General features: G+C 41.1%; 2 protein-coding genes across 2 annotated transcripts in view; one reads left to right on the top strand and one right to left on the bottom strand.

Moving 5' to 3' along the window:
• Positions 1 to 17,110, bottom strand: part of cga (glycoprotein hormones, alpha polypeptide) — a 121,311-nt gene that overhangs the window by 45,627 nt on the left and 58,574 nt on the right. The window lies entirely within an intron of this gene.
• htr1b (5-hydroxytryptamine (serotonin) receptor 1B) lies at positions 12,830 to 15,506 on the top strand. The gene has a single exon (XM_022197279.2). The coding sequence runs from the start codon at positions 13,244 to 13,246 to the stop codon at positions 14,375 to 14,377; it is 1,134 nt and encodes a 377-aa protein (XP_022052971.1). The 5' UTR covers positions 12,830 to 13,243; the 3' UTR covers positions 14,378 to 15,506.

The following is a 17,110-nucleotide window of genomic DNA, read 5'->3' as shown; positions in this document are numbered from 1 at the left end:
AATCTCACTGACAGGATCATTAAACTGTTCACACATGAGCTCATATCCTCAGCATGAGAGGCTGCAGTGTCGAAATTCAGATGTTTGCATGTGATGAGACTTCACAAATATTATAGTTACTATCAAGCCGCTAAGCTTAGCTATGTTTGAATCATGCTACACGCAGTTTTCTATGCGTCTTGAAATGATAATTTATCATAAAGTAATGTGTCTGTGGGCTGCACAGTGCATCAGTGGTTGTCACTGTTGCCTTGCAGCTGGAAATCACGGTTCACATCCCAACCTGGGATCATTCTGTGTAGAGTGTTGTAGCATGTTCTCCCTGTGCCTGTGTGGGTTTTCTCCGGCTTCCTCCCACGGTCCAAAAACATGCTAAGGCTAACTGGTGATTCAAAATTGTCTGTAGGTGTGAATGTGAGTGTTTGTTTGTCTCCATGTGTAGCCCTGTGATAGACTGGTGAGCTGTCCAGGGTGTCTCCTGCCTTCATCCTAAGTCAGCTGGGATAGACTCTAGGGCCCCCGCAACCCGAATGAGGATTAAGCGATGTATAGATCATGGATGGATGGATAGATATTGGATGGATAATGTGTTTGTACATAAACATGTGTACGATAGTGCTCGTGCAAAAACAGGATCTGCTCATCAAAATGTTCCCCCATAGAGTCAGTAGTGGTCAAAAATTCTGCAAGATATCTTTAATTCCTCCTCCAGTTGTTGATTTAACCCTGGAAAAATCATTTCTGGGCTGCACAGTTTAGTAGTGGTTAGCACTTTCACCTTGCACCAACAAGATCCCTGGTTCGTGTCCCAGCTTTCCCGGGATCTTTCTGCATGGAGTTTGCATGTTCTCCCTGTGCATGCGTGGATTTTCTCCGGGCACTCCGGCTTCCTCCCACAGTCCAAACATATGCTGAGGTTAATTGATGACTCTAAATTGCCTGTAGGTGTGAATGTGAGTGTGATTGTCTGTCTGTATATGTAGCCCTGTGACAGACTGGCGACCTGTCCAGGGTGTCCCCTGCCTTCGCCCGAGTCAGCTGGGATAGGCTCCAGCACCCCACCGTGACCCTAGTGAGGATAAAGCGGTGTATAGAGGATGGATGGATGGATGTTTGTTTTTAACTGGAAAGCACTTTGGTCACCATGAGTGCTGTAAAGTGCTCTATAAATAAATTTTGATTGATTGATTGATTGATTGATTGATTGATTGATTGATTGATTGATTGATTGATTGATTGATTGATTGACTGGTTACATATTTGGATGTTTTTCCCACGAAAATAAATCCTTTCTGCTTGAAGATGGCTTGCATCCAACACCACATTGCTGCTTCCTATTAGAATGTGCAGATCTACGAAGTCTCTTTTTCTGTGCTCCCGTCCCCATTCGCTGTAGCTCGAGCACACCAGCTCCCCTGAAATTCTGCTAAAACTTCCCCACACAACAAAATAGCAAGTTGTATTCATACATACATGTTGGAGCCATTAATCAAGTTAGAAAATATTCCCCTGCAGGCTGACAGGATTGTTTTCTTTCTTTAGTTTCAACATTGAAATGCCCAGTTCTGGTGTTTGTTATTCCTTTCACTCACAATATGTTTTCTAGCAAACAAAAGTACCATATGGAAATGCTAACAAGGTAAAAACTTGCTTTTCACTGCAGGGCGTCATTAACAGCTGAAGTACATGTCAGCTTTTTCCAGATCAGACAGATTCATGTACATTCTGCCATGAGTCTCCACAGTGAGCTGGAGGGTTTATGCCAGCACCAAGTGAGTAAACTGACGGGCGACAGCTCGCAGGGTTTGGTGTGTCGCTGTCCACAAAACTGTCAGAGTTCGCATCTGGTGCAGTTTGACACGTGAGTTGACCCAAACAGACAGACAGAATTGTACTTGTGAAGTGTCAACAATCTTCATACAAATGTACTGGGTTCTTTTGGTAAAAAATTGGCCTTTGGGGGGTGAATGCACACAACTGTAAGCCTGATTGGTCCACGCACAGCAAAGGCAATAAGGGTGTGCGGTTTTAATTGACATATATCTCTGCATTTTCGTGTTATTTTTGTCTATTTAATTAACCAAAATGTACATTATGATTGAGATAATAAACCCTAAATTAACAAAACTCTTTAAATTATTATTAGGGTCCGAGCACCGACGGTGCCAACGGACCCTATTGAAACCCTAGGGTTTCTTTTTCTTCTTCTTCACCCTTTTCCAATCTTTTCAAACTCCACTTTGGCTGCCTAAACATACCCTAAAACGCGTCAAACTTTGCATGCACATCAGGACTGGTGAAAAATTTGATATTTTATCGGAGTTGCGCACGTGTGGCAAAATGGCTCCATAGCGCCCCCTGTAAAATTGAAAAAGTGGTCATTAGGCCAACTGCCACGATGTTTCATCTACAGCCACAATATTTGGGGGGCATATGCAGCACATTTGGACACACGAAAAAGTTAATCATGGCCACACCCTAAACCCAACAGGAAGTCGGCCATCTTGAATTAGCTGTAAATTCTTTCTGATTAATAATTCATCGGGGGTAAGTCTGAGAGACCTCAAATGTGGCCAGTAAATGTAACAGTCCTTCCTGATGAAAAGTTATCAAAGTATCAAAGGGCGTGGCCATGGTGACTCCCAAAAATATTGATCCTTCGCCATCAAACAGGAAGTGTTGTCTAACTAGCCTGAACATGCTCCAATCTTCCTGAAATTTTACATGTATGATCAGAGTCCCACCCTGATGATATCCATGTAGTTATATACATTCACAGTCACAGTGCCACCTTGTGGTATCAGGAAATACACATTTTTTTTTTACACTTTGATGTCAGCAGATTGATCAGATTCACCTTAAATTTGGTGACATAAGCCTAAACACGTTGATGATGATTCCCAGAGAAAATGGTTACTCGTCATCAAAGGACGTGTCTGTGGCGGCGTGGTGAATTTTGATGTTTCGCCATGAAAATTGCATTATTTATATCGCAGCTGCACGTGGTCCAACCTGGACCAAACTTCATATGATGGACATCAGCCTGGGTCTGAACACATCCACACTCAGGAATTTAGAAATATTCATAGCGCCACCTATTGGCAACAGGGAGTTCTTGTCATTACATTTGTACGTAACATTGCCTGATACTTTGTCATATCATTCTAGAAATTTGACAGCTCAGTGTTCATAGATGATGGCACAGTGTGAAGATATTGGCGATTCATTAAACGCTGTTGCCGTGGCAACACATCGTTGCCGTGACAAACAAGGTACTTTTTGACAGGTTAAAAATGCTCAAAAGCTTGCCAAAACAGGCATGATGAATGTATGGCCCTGCTGGGACACAGACCTGGTCTGAGATCAGGCAACTTTCAGGCTCTACTGTAAAGTCTGGAGAGGGAACATTTTATTCCGTTTTATCTCAACATGACAAATAAAGGCTCTTTTCTTTGAAGTGCAATCTGCAGATGGCAAGAATATGTTAATTTCTTTGAAAATGTGTTAAAACATGCAAAGTCACGTGTTTTGTTACAGCCAGAGCTTAGGCTGTGAGCTGTGGCAGGGCTCTCTCCTCCCTCGGCCTTGCTCTCTCTCTCTCTTTGCAGGTATGTGCTGTGCTGATGAGGACTCCAGGTGTGTCAAATCAGCAGATCATGTGCAAGTGGAGGCCAGCTAATCAGGTCCTGGCATCCTGTAAGAACCGTCGTCAGTCGTCGTTTGATGCCGGACGTTGCTTTTGGTTACCTGACCTGGTCGCTCCACACTGACACCTGCTGGCTCTTAAAATCATTACAGGTAAAATTTGAATTGAATTAAATCATTTTTAAAATTTACATTTAATATTTGATTATAATATTATATAATAATAGTAAAAGAGCAAGCAAAAATGGTTGTCATCATTTTTCCCAGAACAGAATAGTGCAACCAGAATGAGTGCAAGCAAAAAGAATAAAGTGACTGGTAAGTGGAGGTTATTTAAGGTTATTTAATGGTTCATAAGTCTGATAGCTGAGGGGAAGAAACTGATTTTGTGGCAGGAGGTTCTGGACCGTATGGACCATAGCCTCCTGCCTGAGGGAAGTGGCTCGAAAAGTTTGTTTCCAGGGTGAGAAGGGTCGGCTGCGATCCGGCCTGCATGCCCCTCAGTCTTGGAGATGTATAGGTTCCAAGACTTGACATCCCCATGACATTCACATGTAGCCACAGCCACAGTCATAGCGCCACCTGTTGGATGGAAGGAAATGCTCTAAAACTAGCCTGTACATGCTCCGATCTGCCTGAAACTTTACATCTGTGAACACACTTCAATCCTGATCACATCTATGGGTCAATATACACTCTCGGTCGCAGCACCACCTGGTGGATGGACAGGAAAAGCTCTATAACTAGTCTGAACATGCTCCAATCTGCCTAAAATTTTACATGTGTGATCAGAGTCCAGCCCTCATCACATCCATAGGATGACATACACTCTCACCACCTGGTGGACATGCGTGGACAGCAAGGATGCGAGAACCCATCCAACGCTGCTTGCAGCTTTAATTTTTGTCTTTTTTTGGTTTTGAAAATTCCTGAATGGAGGGGAAAAAACCCTGACACAGTGATAATGGATTTCTCTAAACTTTTCTTTTTTTCATTTATGGCACCTTTGGAGTTCTAAAAGCACTTTACTGAACACACCCCAGCTATGACTGAACTGTTTATGACACCCGGGCCTCCAGCAAACGCAGCACTGATAAAATGGACTAACTTTGCTGGAAAAGAGTCTTCATGGGAGTTGGGCAAAGAAGAACTTAGCCATAAATAAACCATTCATGCACTCTTATGCATCGAGCTCCTGCTTCATTTCACAACCCCAACTTTTGAACTTATTTCTCCAAAGCCTTGATTTTTCAGATATCGCTGACAGGCTGTTGAAATTTCACTGATGCTTGTTCTGAGTGTGAACCCTGCTCCTGTCCTGTGCGGTAACCTCTCCTTTTCACACTCCATGAGGCATCACCCACACCAGCACTGATGTGTGCTATTTGCACTTGTCTACCCATCGAGGATAAAGCCGGTCGCCTCCTCTTGCTATCACCCTACGTCTTTTTCAGCGCCCAGACCTCGCACGTTGAGGATGTGAGCAAACGTGTGCATAAAATCAGACAGCTTATACCTCCAGGAGGCAGTAAATCTAATAAATCTCATCTCACATACTTACATTATCAGGTCCTGTTCCTCTCCTCGGATCTCTGAGCTGCATGTCAATTACAGTGTTTGCAATCTATACCGCCGGGTAATCCTCCCTTCTTTGTTAAAATGGAGCCATCTGTGATACTGTAGTTGCATGTGAGAGGATGATATGTTTGCATTATGCAACAAACCCCCCCAGTGACTGGCACAATGGTATCACTGCAGCATCTTTACCACTGGCTTAATAAATCAATCCTACTTTTGCTTTTTCCTGCTAAAAGTGTGCACTGGATCCAACTTTTTAAAGTGCTGATAAAACTGCCAGCAGCGAGCATCCCGTCTGGACATTCTTTCCCTAAATGGACTTGACCACTTCCACTCAAGCCCAGATGAGTCTGGCCACAGTAACACCGGTGTGGTTATTAGTCAGCAGTTATCCTCCCCACTTAGCTCATTTCCTGTCACGTTTCCCCCCAGGGAATAAAATACCGCCTTACACAGTGCATTTAGTGTACACTTTCTCCCCTCTCCTTTCTGCTGAAATGCTCTACAAGTGAGCAAACCTTCAGTTAAGCAACCCACAGACAGTGCACAGTGAAGGGGGCTCCTAAAAAAATGGGGCACGGCCCTCCAAAAAAACAAACAAAAAAAAAGTGGCACAATCCCCTACATGGCAGCTCCCTCAACATGATCATCATACTTGGAAAGTTCAAGCCCAAAAAGCCTCCAGTTGTAAATAGAAGCCCAAATCTCTCCCAATACATTTTTAGCTGGAGGCCTTCGAGAGCTGATTGGCGGAGAAGAAACCACAACATCCCATCAGAGGCGGCTGGGGCTCACTGCAGCAGGACGGGTTCTGTTCGCTCAACATGTGGCCTATATTTGATCCTCACTTTGTGCTCTAATGCAGCCTTCAGATCGTACGCAGCGGAGGAAGAAATGATCAGATTTTGCTTCAATATAAGTTCAAATAGCACACTTAGTAAATAAGAGAGCATTAGTGGTAACAACGTCAAAATAAAAGATTTTCATAAGCCTCTCTCAAACTAATATTTTTTTGAAATATTAAATTATTAAATTCCAGCATGTAAGCCACATTGTATTGCAAATTACTTTGTATTTGGTGTACATATCAACCCAAACACAAAGCTGCAGAAACAAAGAATTATATTTGAGATAGTTTAGAAACAGTGTCACCATTATATATTTTGTCTACATGCTTCTTGGTCACAATTTTAATATAAAAGCGTGTCTTAGGAACCAACAATTGATTGTTTGCTTGCATTACGTGTTTATGTAAATAAATACATAAATTGCCAAATAGAGGAACATGTAGAATATAATAATTAAATATTAATGCAATTCAATTTATTTAAAAAAATCTTAATTTGTTGCTGTTAACTGTTGCGGCTGTGTAAATGTACTGGAGTAAAGCATTTAAAAATCCCCTTTGAAATGTAGTGTAGGTGAAGTAAGAAGCAGCATAAAACGAAAAACACACAAAAAAAGAATACACAGAATCTGTTAAAACACTACTTTATTATTTTGTATTTACCCCAGTACAGCACCTGAGTAAATACACTTGGTTACCTCTTACCGCTAACTATACCTGATTGTACCCCAGAACACAACGTTTCTTACACTTACTTGTACACTGCATTCGTCATATAATGTATTTACTGTACATGCTCTGCAAATGAAAAGCTTGTGATGCTGTATTTAACTTTTTCAACTAAATATTCATTGTTATACAGGATTAAACTCTGAGAAGTCACAGCTCTGCCCTATAGTGAACTGAGAAATATCAAACTTTCTGTTTATTTCTAAATGGCCTGCTAACTGGAATTGAATATGACAGCCATGAGATAGATTTTGTCCAAACAAACACAATGTTTCCTCCCTGTTTGAGTCCGCACTTGGGTTTGCTTTGAGGCCCCACATTCCAAACATGGCTGACCCAGCTGCTCAGCCTGGTCATTTCTCCCGTGTCTCATCTCAGAAACATTTGGAAAAGAAAGGAGCCATTCCCTTCAGTGCTGGTTTTTGGGTAGGTGGGGAGGGAGGATTGAATCTCACCACAACAAGGGATCTGCCCTGATTCGGGTTTGCCCTGATTTGGTCTCGGCTGCTACAGCTGTCAGTTATCAAGGATAGAAAGAGATGACCACAATAAGTAAAAGCTTGCCCCATAAAAAGGCATCAAAAGAATTTTAGTCAGGGAAAATACAGAAGTGTAATTAAGAGTCTGGAGCATATGCAGAAATACGGACAATTTGTGTTTAATTGCTTCTTATTAGAACGTTACACTTTAGAGAGATGGGACCGTGACTTTAAAGCTGCTCTGATTATTTTTATATGAACAGAGGGTCAAGTGTGTTTTGTGAAATATGTCACTCATGCATGCAACCACAGACAATTTTTACGCAAGTACAGTCTTTCAACTCATCCTTCTGCAGCTCTCATATGTTGGTTTACTCATTTTTTAAATAGTAGGCAGCTGTTTTCAGCCAAAAAAAACACTCTTTAATCTAATATGGAAGACCTGGTGAGTGTAGAGGTAGTACTCTAGTAGCAGCTGAAAAACCAGATTTCAAAAAGACAGAGCTAAGAGAGAGTGAATATTGTATTTACATTCACCAGGTGGTTCAGTGTGCTACATAAAGCACCGTACTATTCTCAGATAGCGGGCATTTCACACCAGCTATCCTCCTTTGGAAGCTTCTTGGCAAGAAGTTGAATAATTTATTGAGAAATGTACTCAGGATGCGTCATAGTTTTCTTTGTATTCATGATTTTTGAATGTGTTTAGATGGTGAATTTAAAGAGAAACAAGGAAAACTTTTTGTCATCTCTCAAATATTATTGCTAAGGTGGTGTGAGACCTTCCGACTTGCGTATATCTATCACATGGTATGTTTTAATGTACATATATACTGAGCATGCATGTAAGAAAAGTACATCCGCGTGCTCCTGTACTTGCATGTTCTATACCGTATCAACCTTAAGGCTCACTGGATACCTTATTATGTGACTAAAAATAGTTTTTTTCAGGGTCAGTGTGAGATTGGAGGTTGCTGGCTACCGTGCTGTGCTGCAGTGTGTTTAGAGATGAGAGCAGATAACAGACACAGAGTCACAGAAATTGCCCCATACGGCTGCTGCTGCCGATCTGGGTCAGACAGAAGCTTTTCACACCAAAAAGTAGGAAACAAAACAAAACCGCACTTTAGGACTTAAATAACTGTGAGGGATTTTTTTTCCTTCTTTAGGCAGTGATGTTGTAAATTTGAAAAAATAGGACATGGGGAAGTTATAGATAGATAGATAGATAGATAGATAGAAATAAGTGTGCTTTCTGCTAATTTGCTGAAACTTTCCCTGCATGTTTCAAACTCTGAGTTCACAGTCAGTCTTCTGTTGCAGCAGCAAAATTAATGGTTTGTTGATCCAACCTCACCTCGGCCTGCAGTCATGTGTGAAAGCTGAACAGAGCTCGTGTTTTTGTGCAAATGGCAGTAATGTCTCCCGCGCTGTGTCCAGTGTTTGTGCATTAGGGCTGTCAGACGGTCGTCGTCAGTCAAGGGGTACAATCATGAAGTCGCAGGAGGCTGTATTTCGTTGAGGCCTGCCTGAGGTTACACTCCACAGAACTCAGACACACACAAATGAATGCTGTTTGTCACTGCCCATAGGGGAATTCAGGTGTGAAACAACAGAAGCGGCTGGATCTTGACGTATGTTGCTCACAACTTGTGACCAGCAGTAGCAAAGTATATGTTGATCTAGTTTTTGCCACAAATTCAATAAGGGCCTCCTGCAACAGATGAAGGCAGCTCCTCGAGCGTGAATTCATTAGCACCATAAGTAATTATCCGAGATCCAGGAACAAGCAAATTGCTGGTGTAGTTTTCGAAAGTGTCAGAGGTGTTTGTGTATTCCTTATGGATTATGTCTCAATATAAAAACAACTATTACTGCATTCTGTAATGTTCAGTCTCCCCAGGAAATACCACTGACCTGACTTTTTTTTTTTTTGAGCTCATTTAGATGTATAATGCTTATTTAACCTTGTAAATGTTTTTGTTTTTTTTTGCATGAAAGCAGGTATAAATAGAAGATTGTGTGCTGTGAAAATTGAAATGTGCTTGAATGAAGGGCTGTTTGTGTTTTTCTGGAGGAACTTAAACTACATTCATGTCTTTGGGAGACTTTGCCCATCCATTTACCTGCCATAAAACTCCAGTGAGTTCAGGTGATTGCATCGTTAATTCGCACCTCAGTGAGGTACCTTCATGCTACATCAAACCCTAAATGGCACTCAGCTGTTTGACACAAATGCTCTTGCTAGTTTTTTATGGGCCTTTTTGTTTTTTCATGTCAAATTAAAGATTAACCCTGCGAACAGTTTCTGAGTATCTTTTGCTACTGTTTTGTCCTTTTATGGCAACATAAAGTCATGCGCCGCCATTGAAACAGCACAATCAAGGCTAAAAGTCGAAAGAAAAATGTCTTTTGTGCAGTATGACAGTTATGATGTCACAACTTGTTCAAAAGAAAAAGTGAAAGTTACTTTTGATTTGATTGTTTATTGTCCAAAAATTTAAAAAAAAAATGTTTTCAACATGTCAGCATTTTTGCTTGTGTCCACAAATCTTACCAATACTAGAAAAAAGACTGTGAATTCTATATGTTGTAGACATTTTACCACTTAAATTTTTCATTGGTTTCCGTACTTAAGTCGTAATATTGCTTTGTATGAGCACAGCCTTCAGTTCATCCGAATTGTCCCTGAATTTTTGTCGCATTTTGTCATGTCATTTCTCTGTGCCACCATGCAACTCAGTGTTTATTTGTTTGTTTGTTTGTTTGTTTTGTTTTTACAAAATAAAACTGGAGCAAACAATTCATATTTTTCAACAAGACAGTGAGTGATGAAATGTTATGATTTGGGTTTTTGGCTCTGATACAAGGTGCAGCTTTGATGATTCTGTAAAGATAAAATGTTTTCAAAATCTGTTAAGTTAATTTAGTTTCAACCTTCCTTCAGCATGCCTTGAACAAAGGTAGAACATTATAAATTTAGGGAAACAGCATCACGTGGTTTCTTATTCAAACTCAGTAGATTCAAATATGAGACACAGTGTTTACCCTGAGAGAGAGAAATGACTGAAATCAAGTGCTCTGTGGAACACAACATTATTTATTGTGCTTTATTAGCATTTGTTTTCACTGCTTGATTTTGTCACTAGATTTTCACAAGTTGGACATAATGTTTGTGTTGTTCTATCAGCTTGAGCTAAACTCACCCACTTGATAACACAAAGTGTGGCGTATGATTAGTCATGAAGTACGCCCTTTTTAAAATTATATTTCTTAGATAACTTTGCCTGCAAACCTTCTGTGTCTGGAATGTAAGGATTTCAGAATGATCTACTATTACATCATAAACACTATATATAGTTACATGTTTACAGAATGTTGTCTTGATTGATTTAACAATAGCTGCTGTCAAAGCAAAGACACCAGATTTTAAAACAACCACACAGGAAACCTACTTTCCTGTTTTACTGCCATGTTCAGACAGTTAGAGTAATTCCATCCACCTTGTAAGCAAAATCACCAAAATGCATCCTCCTTGATAAGGAAATGCTTATGCAGATCTCAAAGTGTTCTGCGGGCGGAACACTGAAGCGCAACGGGTTCCTGCTTTCCTCCCATCTGAGTGTAGCAGAGTCAGAGCAGGGTCAGAGAGTTTATTTTCAGTTAAAAATGTTGGTCTGCTCTGTCTGACTCATTGATCTTTTTTTCTGACTGAGGTTTTCTATAGGTTAGAATCGATGGCCTCGACTGTGGCTTTGACATGGAAACTTAACTGGGCTTTGTATTGACAAGTGACTGGTGCTGTCCGTGGTGCTGAAACAGCCTTTTCTTCTCAGTTTTGCCCTTCTGTCAGTTTTGTCTTCGATTTATAGTATTCTACAAACAATCTATATTATCAACTGCTACAGTTATAGAGACTGAGGTAAAGTTGATATTGTCTAGACAACAATGTGCTTCCGGTGAAAGACAATATCAGCAATAGCAAATCAGGTACAGATTAAATTTGCTGCTGGACTGTTGTGTTCCATGGCCTTAGTTTTGGGTAGATGAACCTAATAAACCTGGCAACTGAGTGCAAATCTGAGACATATAAATCTCAAATAAATCTTTAGGCACATGTGATAGGTGTTTGTTGAAAATCCTAGACACAATGTCAACTGTTTGAACAATTGCAAGTTGTGTCGCCCATTTCTGCGTAACTTGTGTAAAACTAGACTATATTTGCACTGAAATATTGGCTCCAAACTTGCCAGAACACAACCCAGCTGATCCCCCACAGATGCAGACAGTCAAATGTAAAGCAGAATCCCGGGCGGCACAATGCAAGTCCAATTCAATTAAAAGTTTCTGATGAGGAAATGAATAAAAGTCGTGTAGAAGAGGTAGATGTGATTGCTACAGCTGCTTGAGATGAGAAAAGAATACATATAAGAGCAGATTCATTACTCGGAATCATTTCAGTTCCTCACTTTGGAAAATGGACATTGTCTCCTAGTGTGTGTGTGTGTGTGTGTGTGTGTGTGTGTGTGTGTGTGTGTGTGTGTGTGTGTGTGTGTGTGAGCTCATGAGGCCGATTGCATAATTTCTATATTTCTTGACCAGACTAAAATTCATTTCACTAAACTCATCGAGCTGTTCAGTGGATTATTGGCCCGTTGCAGCAACGAGTGAATCTGAACTGTGATATGATGCACTGAACGAGAGCTCCACAGACTCATGTGGAGCATCCAGTGACCCAGTGGCAATATCAATGACAGCTGCATTCACACATCAGAAGTGCCAGAAGTGGCAGCATTCAGCGTGAACTCTTCCTCACAAATCTTCCATCCATGATGCTGACAAAAACAGCATCACAGATAAATGCGAATTTAGGAACTGAAATGGAGCTTTAAGAAAACTTCTAAAGAAGGGTCTATCATTGCTAATAGATTTATTGTTGGCTACTGAATCCTTTCTCACATTTTATAGATCATTTGGAAACCAACATTTATAAATATGTTTGCTCAAAACACCCTGAAACAACCTAATTACCTTTCTTTGGATTTTTGGAAGCCTGAAAGAAGTCTGTGTCAATTCAAATGACAACACTGGTCAGTATTTGTTGTGGGTTCATTATGTTCTGTTGTTTTGACTTCATTGTATGAAAAACAGAAGCATAAAACTGAAGGTACAGTATATAGCACTTACAGGAGATTTGCTCTTTATTATACCTATTGATGCTCTATTAGTGACTTCTGTCAGTTATTTTTCACAAACTGACAACCAAAAGCTGTTTATAAAGGCAGTTCATTATGAATCTGTAAAGAACTGGTATTGCTATTAAGGTTATTTAACTCTTTACAAAATGAGGTAGTGATAGCAGAATATTCTGTTATATTTAAAAAAAAAAGTCAATTAAGAGTCTTTATGGAGCCAAACTTGTGACAAGTGAGAAACACTGGGCACTATGACCCAGCAGATAGCCTACTCTTCACTAGAGAGAGGAAAAAACAAGGCTGTGATCAGTGGTGCTTGTTTGATGTCAGAGTCAGTATAAAACCAAGACGTTGGGTTGGCTCGCCATTCATCCACAAGGGGCCTGAGGAGGCACAGCTCTGGAGAACTTCTGCCCTACATGCGGATTATCTGTGGCATCTTCCCAGATGTTGAGACGTCAGGAGGCACTGCTCACTGCTTTTCTTCTGTCTATTTGATGTGCGAGGTTACAGTTAGGAAGTTTCTTTTATGGCTAAAAAACGCAAAAAAGTTTGAATTTCCGCGATGACTGGATATTTGCTCCGTTTTTTGGCATCAAAAGAGAATAAAATGAAAAATAAAGGAGTTCGTGTTTGTGTTTCAGACTGATTGTGCCATTTCTCTGCGCGTATGGCACGGATAAAGTAACGTTCACCGAGAGAAAAGCGCGCGTTAAATGCCACATATACCCGAGAGTGAAATAAAATATGACAAAAAGTGACTAAAAGTGATGGAGCTCTCCGGTCAAGCCGAGCCAACTCAACCGATGAACACTTCAAACGCCACTTTTATGGCCGATCCATCAGCTGAGGACGAGAGCGCGGAGAGTCTCGCCTATCAGATCAGTCTGACTGTGATTCTCTCGGCTATCACGCTCGCCACCACTTTGTCCAACGCCTTCGTCATCGCAACCATCTCCCAGTCGAAGAAGCTGCAAACTCCTGCGAACTTTCTCATCGCCTCTCTGGCCGTCACCGACCTGCTGGTGTCCATTCTGGTGATGCCCATCTGCGTCCTGTACACGGTCATCCACACCTGGACGCTCGGGCAGATCGTTTGCGACATCTGGCTCTCCTCGGACATAACGTGTTGCACCGCGTCCATCCTCCACCTGTGCGTAATCGCCTTGGATCGGTACTGGGCCATCACGGACGCAGTGGAGTACTCCAAAAAGCGCACGCCGGGACGCGCGGCGGGAATGGTGGCCACAGCCTGGGTCATCGCCATCTCCATCTCCCTGCCGCCTCTCTTCTGGAGGCAGGTGAAGGCGGAGGAGCTGACCAGCTGCAGCGTCAACACGGACCACATTTTCTACACCATCTACTCCACTTTCGGGGCTTTCTACATCCCCACTTTGCTGCTCATTGTCCTCTACGGACGGATATACGTCGAGGCGCGCAAACGGATCCTGAAGCAGTCCCCCAAGAAGGTCGGAAAGAGGCTCACCTCTGCGCACCTGGTCACCAACTCTCCTGGATCAGTTGCGTCCACGACCTCCATTCAGTGCGGGAGACACGACACTCCGTCCAGCGACACCGGCTCGTCAACCAGCGAGAACCAGGTGAAAGTGACGGTGTCGGACGCGCTTTTGGAGAAAAAGCGCATCTCAGCAGCCAGAGAGAGAAAAGCGACGAAGACTTTGGGGATAATCCTCGGCGCGTATATCGTTTGCTGGCTGCCGTTTTTCATTTACACATTGTTGGTGGCCACATGTGACACATGTTTCAACCCCGAGTTGTTTGACTTCTTCACCTGGCTGGGATACCTGAACTCCCTCATCAACCCCATCATATACACCATGTCCAACGAGGACTTCAAGAAAGCTTTTCAGAAACTTGTGCGCTTCAGATGCTGCAGGTCGTGAACTGTTCCTTCAGTCTCCAATAAGATTAATGCGTTTATTTTTAATATGAAGTTCTGATAATGTATGACAATGTAGAGTAAAAATAATACCACCACCAATGCATACATTTCTGAGAGTCATAGCAAAAAATGTACACCAGAAAGAAAAAAAATCTGTTTAAAATTGAAGTTTTTTTTTTTGAACTAACAAAGGAAATCTGGAATGACATTGATCCAAATAACATCCACTGATTTGAAGATATTTCCAAAAAGTTCATTTCTAATTCAGCAATGACATTATGAGATGAAAAGAGCAACAATCCTGACAACATATTCTAAAAACAGATTCGATCTTTGTATTAAAACTATATTGTGTTGATGGATGATTGAGAAATTCAACTTTACACCTCAATGAATCACTCAGACGTGCATCATCTCAATTTAATTGGCAGATTTGAGAGTACTGAGTGATGGGTTGTTCCAGATGGAGTTTGGGTGGTGTAGATTGGATTATTCCCATGCCATGACTGACCCACTAATGCGATTAAGCAGCAAATATAAATATCTGACATGACTTTATAAAGCATAAATACATCCAAATGACCTCGGATTCTTTTTACAATATTTCTGCAAATAATGTAGTTTTATTTTTTGCTCTTGGATCAAATATATTAGTCTATGTATTCTGGGAAACTCACATAGGAATATATTTTGATTATGGACTGCTTGCTGCTACCCTGTACGGTTTATCTTTGTTTAAAGCAGCTGGGGGGTAAAAAAGAGTCACCATGCAGGCTCTAGGAATAGATTCATACAATATCAGTGCCACACAAAGAACCTGCAGATGATATTTACCCAGCAGAGCCAAACGCTCATGATAAGTCCAATTTTGCTAAACAAACATCACCTTGTTTTGCTGTGCCTGTGCAGGTCTGTTTGCTGCTACATTAAATCTGTATCTACAGTATGTCATGTTCCGGTGTCACACAGTTTACCATCGTATGGCTGCAGAGACTGATTTGAATCGTGGTCGGCAGAGCAGCAAAGATAATGCAGATGATTTGTCAGCATTAAACAGAAGTATGTTGCAGGAATTTATATGTTTGCATTCAGAGATGCTGTGCAATAAAGGCTTTGAAGTATTTGTCTGACACGATTGTTTTACGAGTGATAACGAGCTGCTTCTTTAATGATTGTTGGAATGTAGAAAGAAGCACAGATAAAGCTGCAGTTTTATCACTGTTATAAAACATCGGAGTAAATGGTTCAAGCACTTTATGAAATGAGCATGAAGTAGATCAACTGAGAAGTATGGGTGCCACTTCCACTATCTTGCTCCTGGTTGTTTTTCTCTCATCAGTGGTTGTGAAGCTCGTTATCATTTGAACCCTTCACCACCTGCCTGCCCTCTGCTGCCTTCTTACATGCAGCAGAGGACACGTATGCGTGGTCGACGGCTGTCAACAGTTCATTAAGTCATGAGAGCGAATGTGGGCGATGCTCTTCAGACACGCAGAAAGAAACCACTCATACTGCCGTCACATATGGAAGCCCATACATGCATCCCTTGGCTTTCCACGTATGAATATTCATGCAGTTCACCATGCATGACAGATGATTACACTCGAGAAGGCAGATGATCACAGTGTTTACAGGAATTTACCATAAAAATTAACAGTTAAAGACTGTATCATGTGATATATAATGAATACATTTAATGCGTTTTCACATTATAGTTATGTCTTTTGTCATTTATCTTTCTTAATGAGTATAAAATGCAAACAAAGGCGCCTCTGCTGGATCACAAGCAACAGCAAGCCCTTTTCTAGAGTGAAATTCAGGGTTAAACTATACACAGACCACTCCGAATGCAGTCTCAATCAAGTATAGCAACAAGAGCTAATAGCATCACAATTTATCGGTGATTATCAGCCAAAAAAACACTTTAATTGAAAGTTTTTCTGCAATTTTTTTTTTTTTACCTCAATCACACCACATATTAAACTCTTGCTCAAAAGACAAAAGTGAATCAGCAGAGACAAGACTGGTACCTAACTGGTTTGCAGCTTCGGTTCACCTCATTCGCAAAGTGTATATTTTTTAGTATGCATATCCAGGTGCAGGACAAAAAGCTGCATATAAATGGATAGTAGAGGTTGTCTGCAAACTGGCATTTCAGTGTTTCCGCCATCAATGCTGTCCTCAGGCATAACAAACTAAGATGCATACAACACGTAATGCACTAAAGAAAGGACTGTAGTCCACACAGGACACATATGACGCACTGTAGTTTTATTATTTTTTGTATTTAAATGAATACAAAGCTTAGATTATGCATGAGAAAGCACAAGATAAACAGACTGCATGCATCTTTTTCATTCACTGATAAAAATAAATTGCAAAAACAGTCAAAATGTATATCTTTTATAGCCTGCTGGGGCCGTTTTTTCTGTTTATGTTCACTTGTTAGCAGATACTGGGGGTTCCCTTAACTGGAGGTGAAGTTATCTTTTTATTCTTACTGATATAAAATAGGTTTTCTACGGCGCATGCTCACTACTGTCAGGTTTTAGAGGAACAGTTTCAGCAAAAGCATCAAAACTGATGCAACAGAACCTCTTCCTTTCAAAAAAGTGACTACATTACCCACAATGCAACTCAACAGCAGACAGCTGGTTTGGATATTGGGGTTTATTGTACTGTCATGGAAGAAGCCTGAAGCAGAGATGAGGATCAGGTTACAGGAGTCTGGTAA

The sequence above is a fragment of the Acanthochromis polyacanthus genome, chromosome 1 (assembly GCF_021347895.1).
Source record: "Acanthochromis polyacanthus isolate Apoly-LR-REF ecotype Palm Island chromosome 1, KAUST_Apoly_ChrSc, whole genome shotgun sequence".
Classification (NCBI taxonomy): Eukaryota; Metazoa; Chordata; class Actinopteri; family Pomacentridae; genus Acanthochromis; species Acanthochromis polyacanthus.
The sequence above is the reverse complement of the archived record's forward strand: the minus strand, read 5'-3'. Positions and strand labels throughout refer to the sequence as shown.

Excerpts from the sequence above, each read along its gene's own strand:
- htr1b (XM_022197279.2), top strand. The coding sequence starts at position 13,244 with ATGGAGCTCTCCGGTCAAGCCGAGCCAACTCAACCGATGAACACTTCA.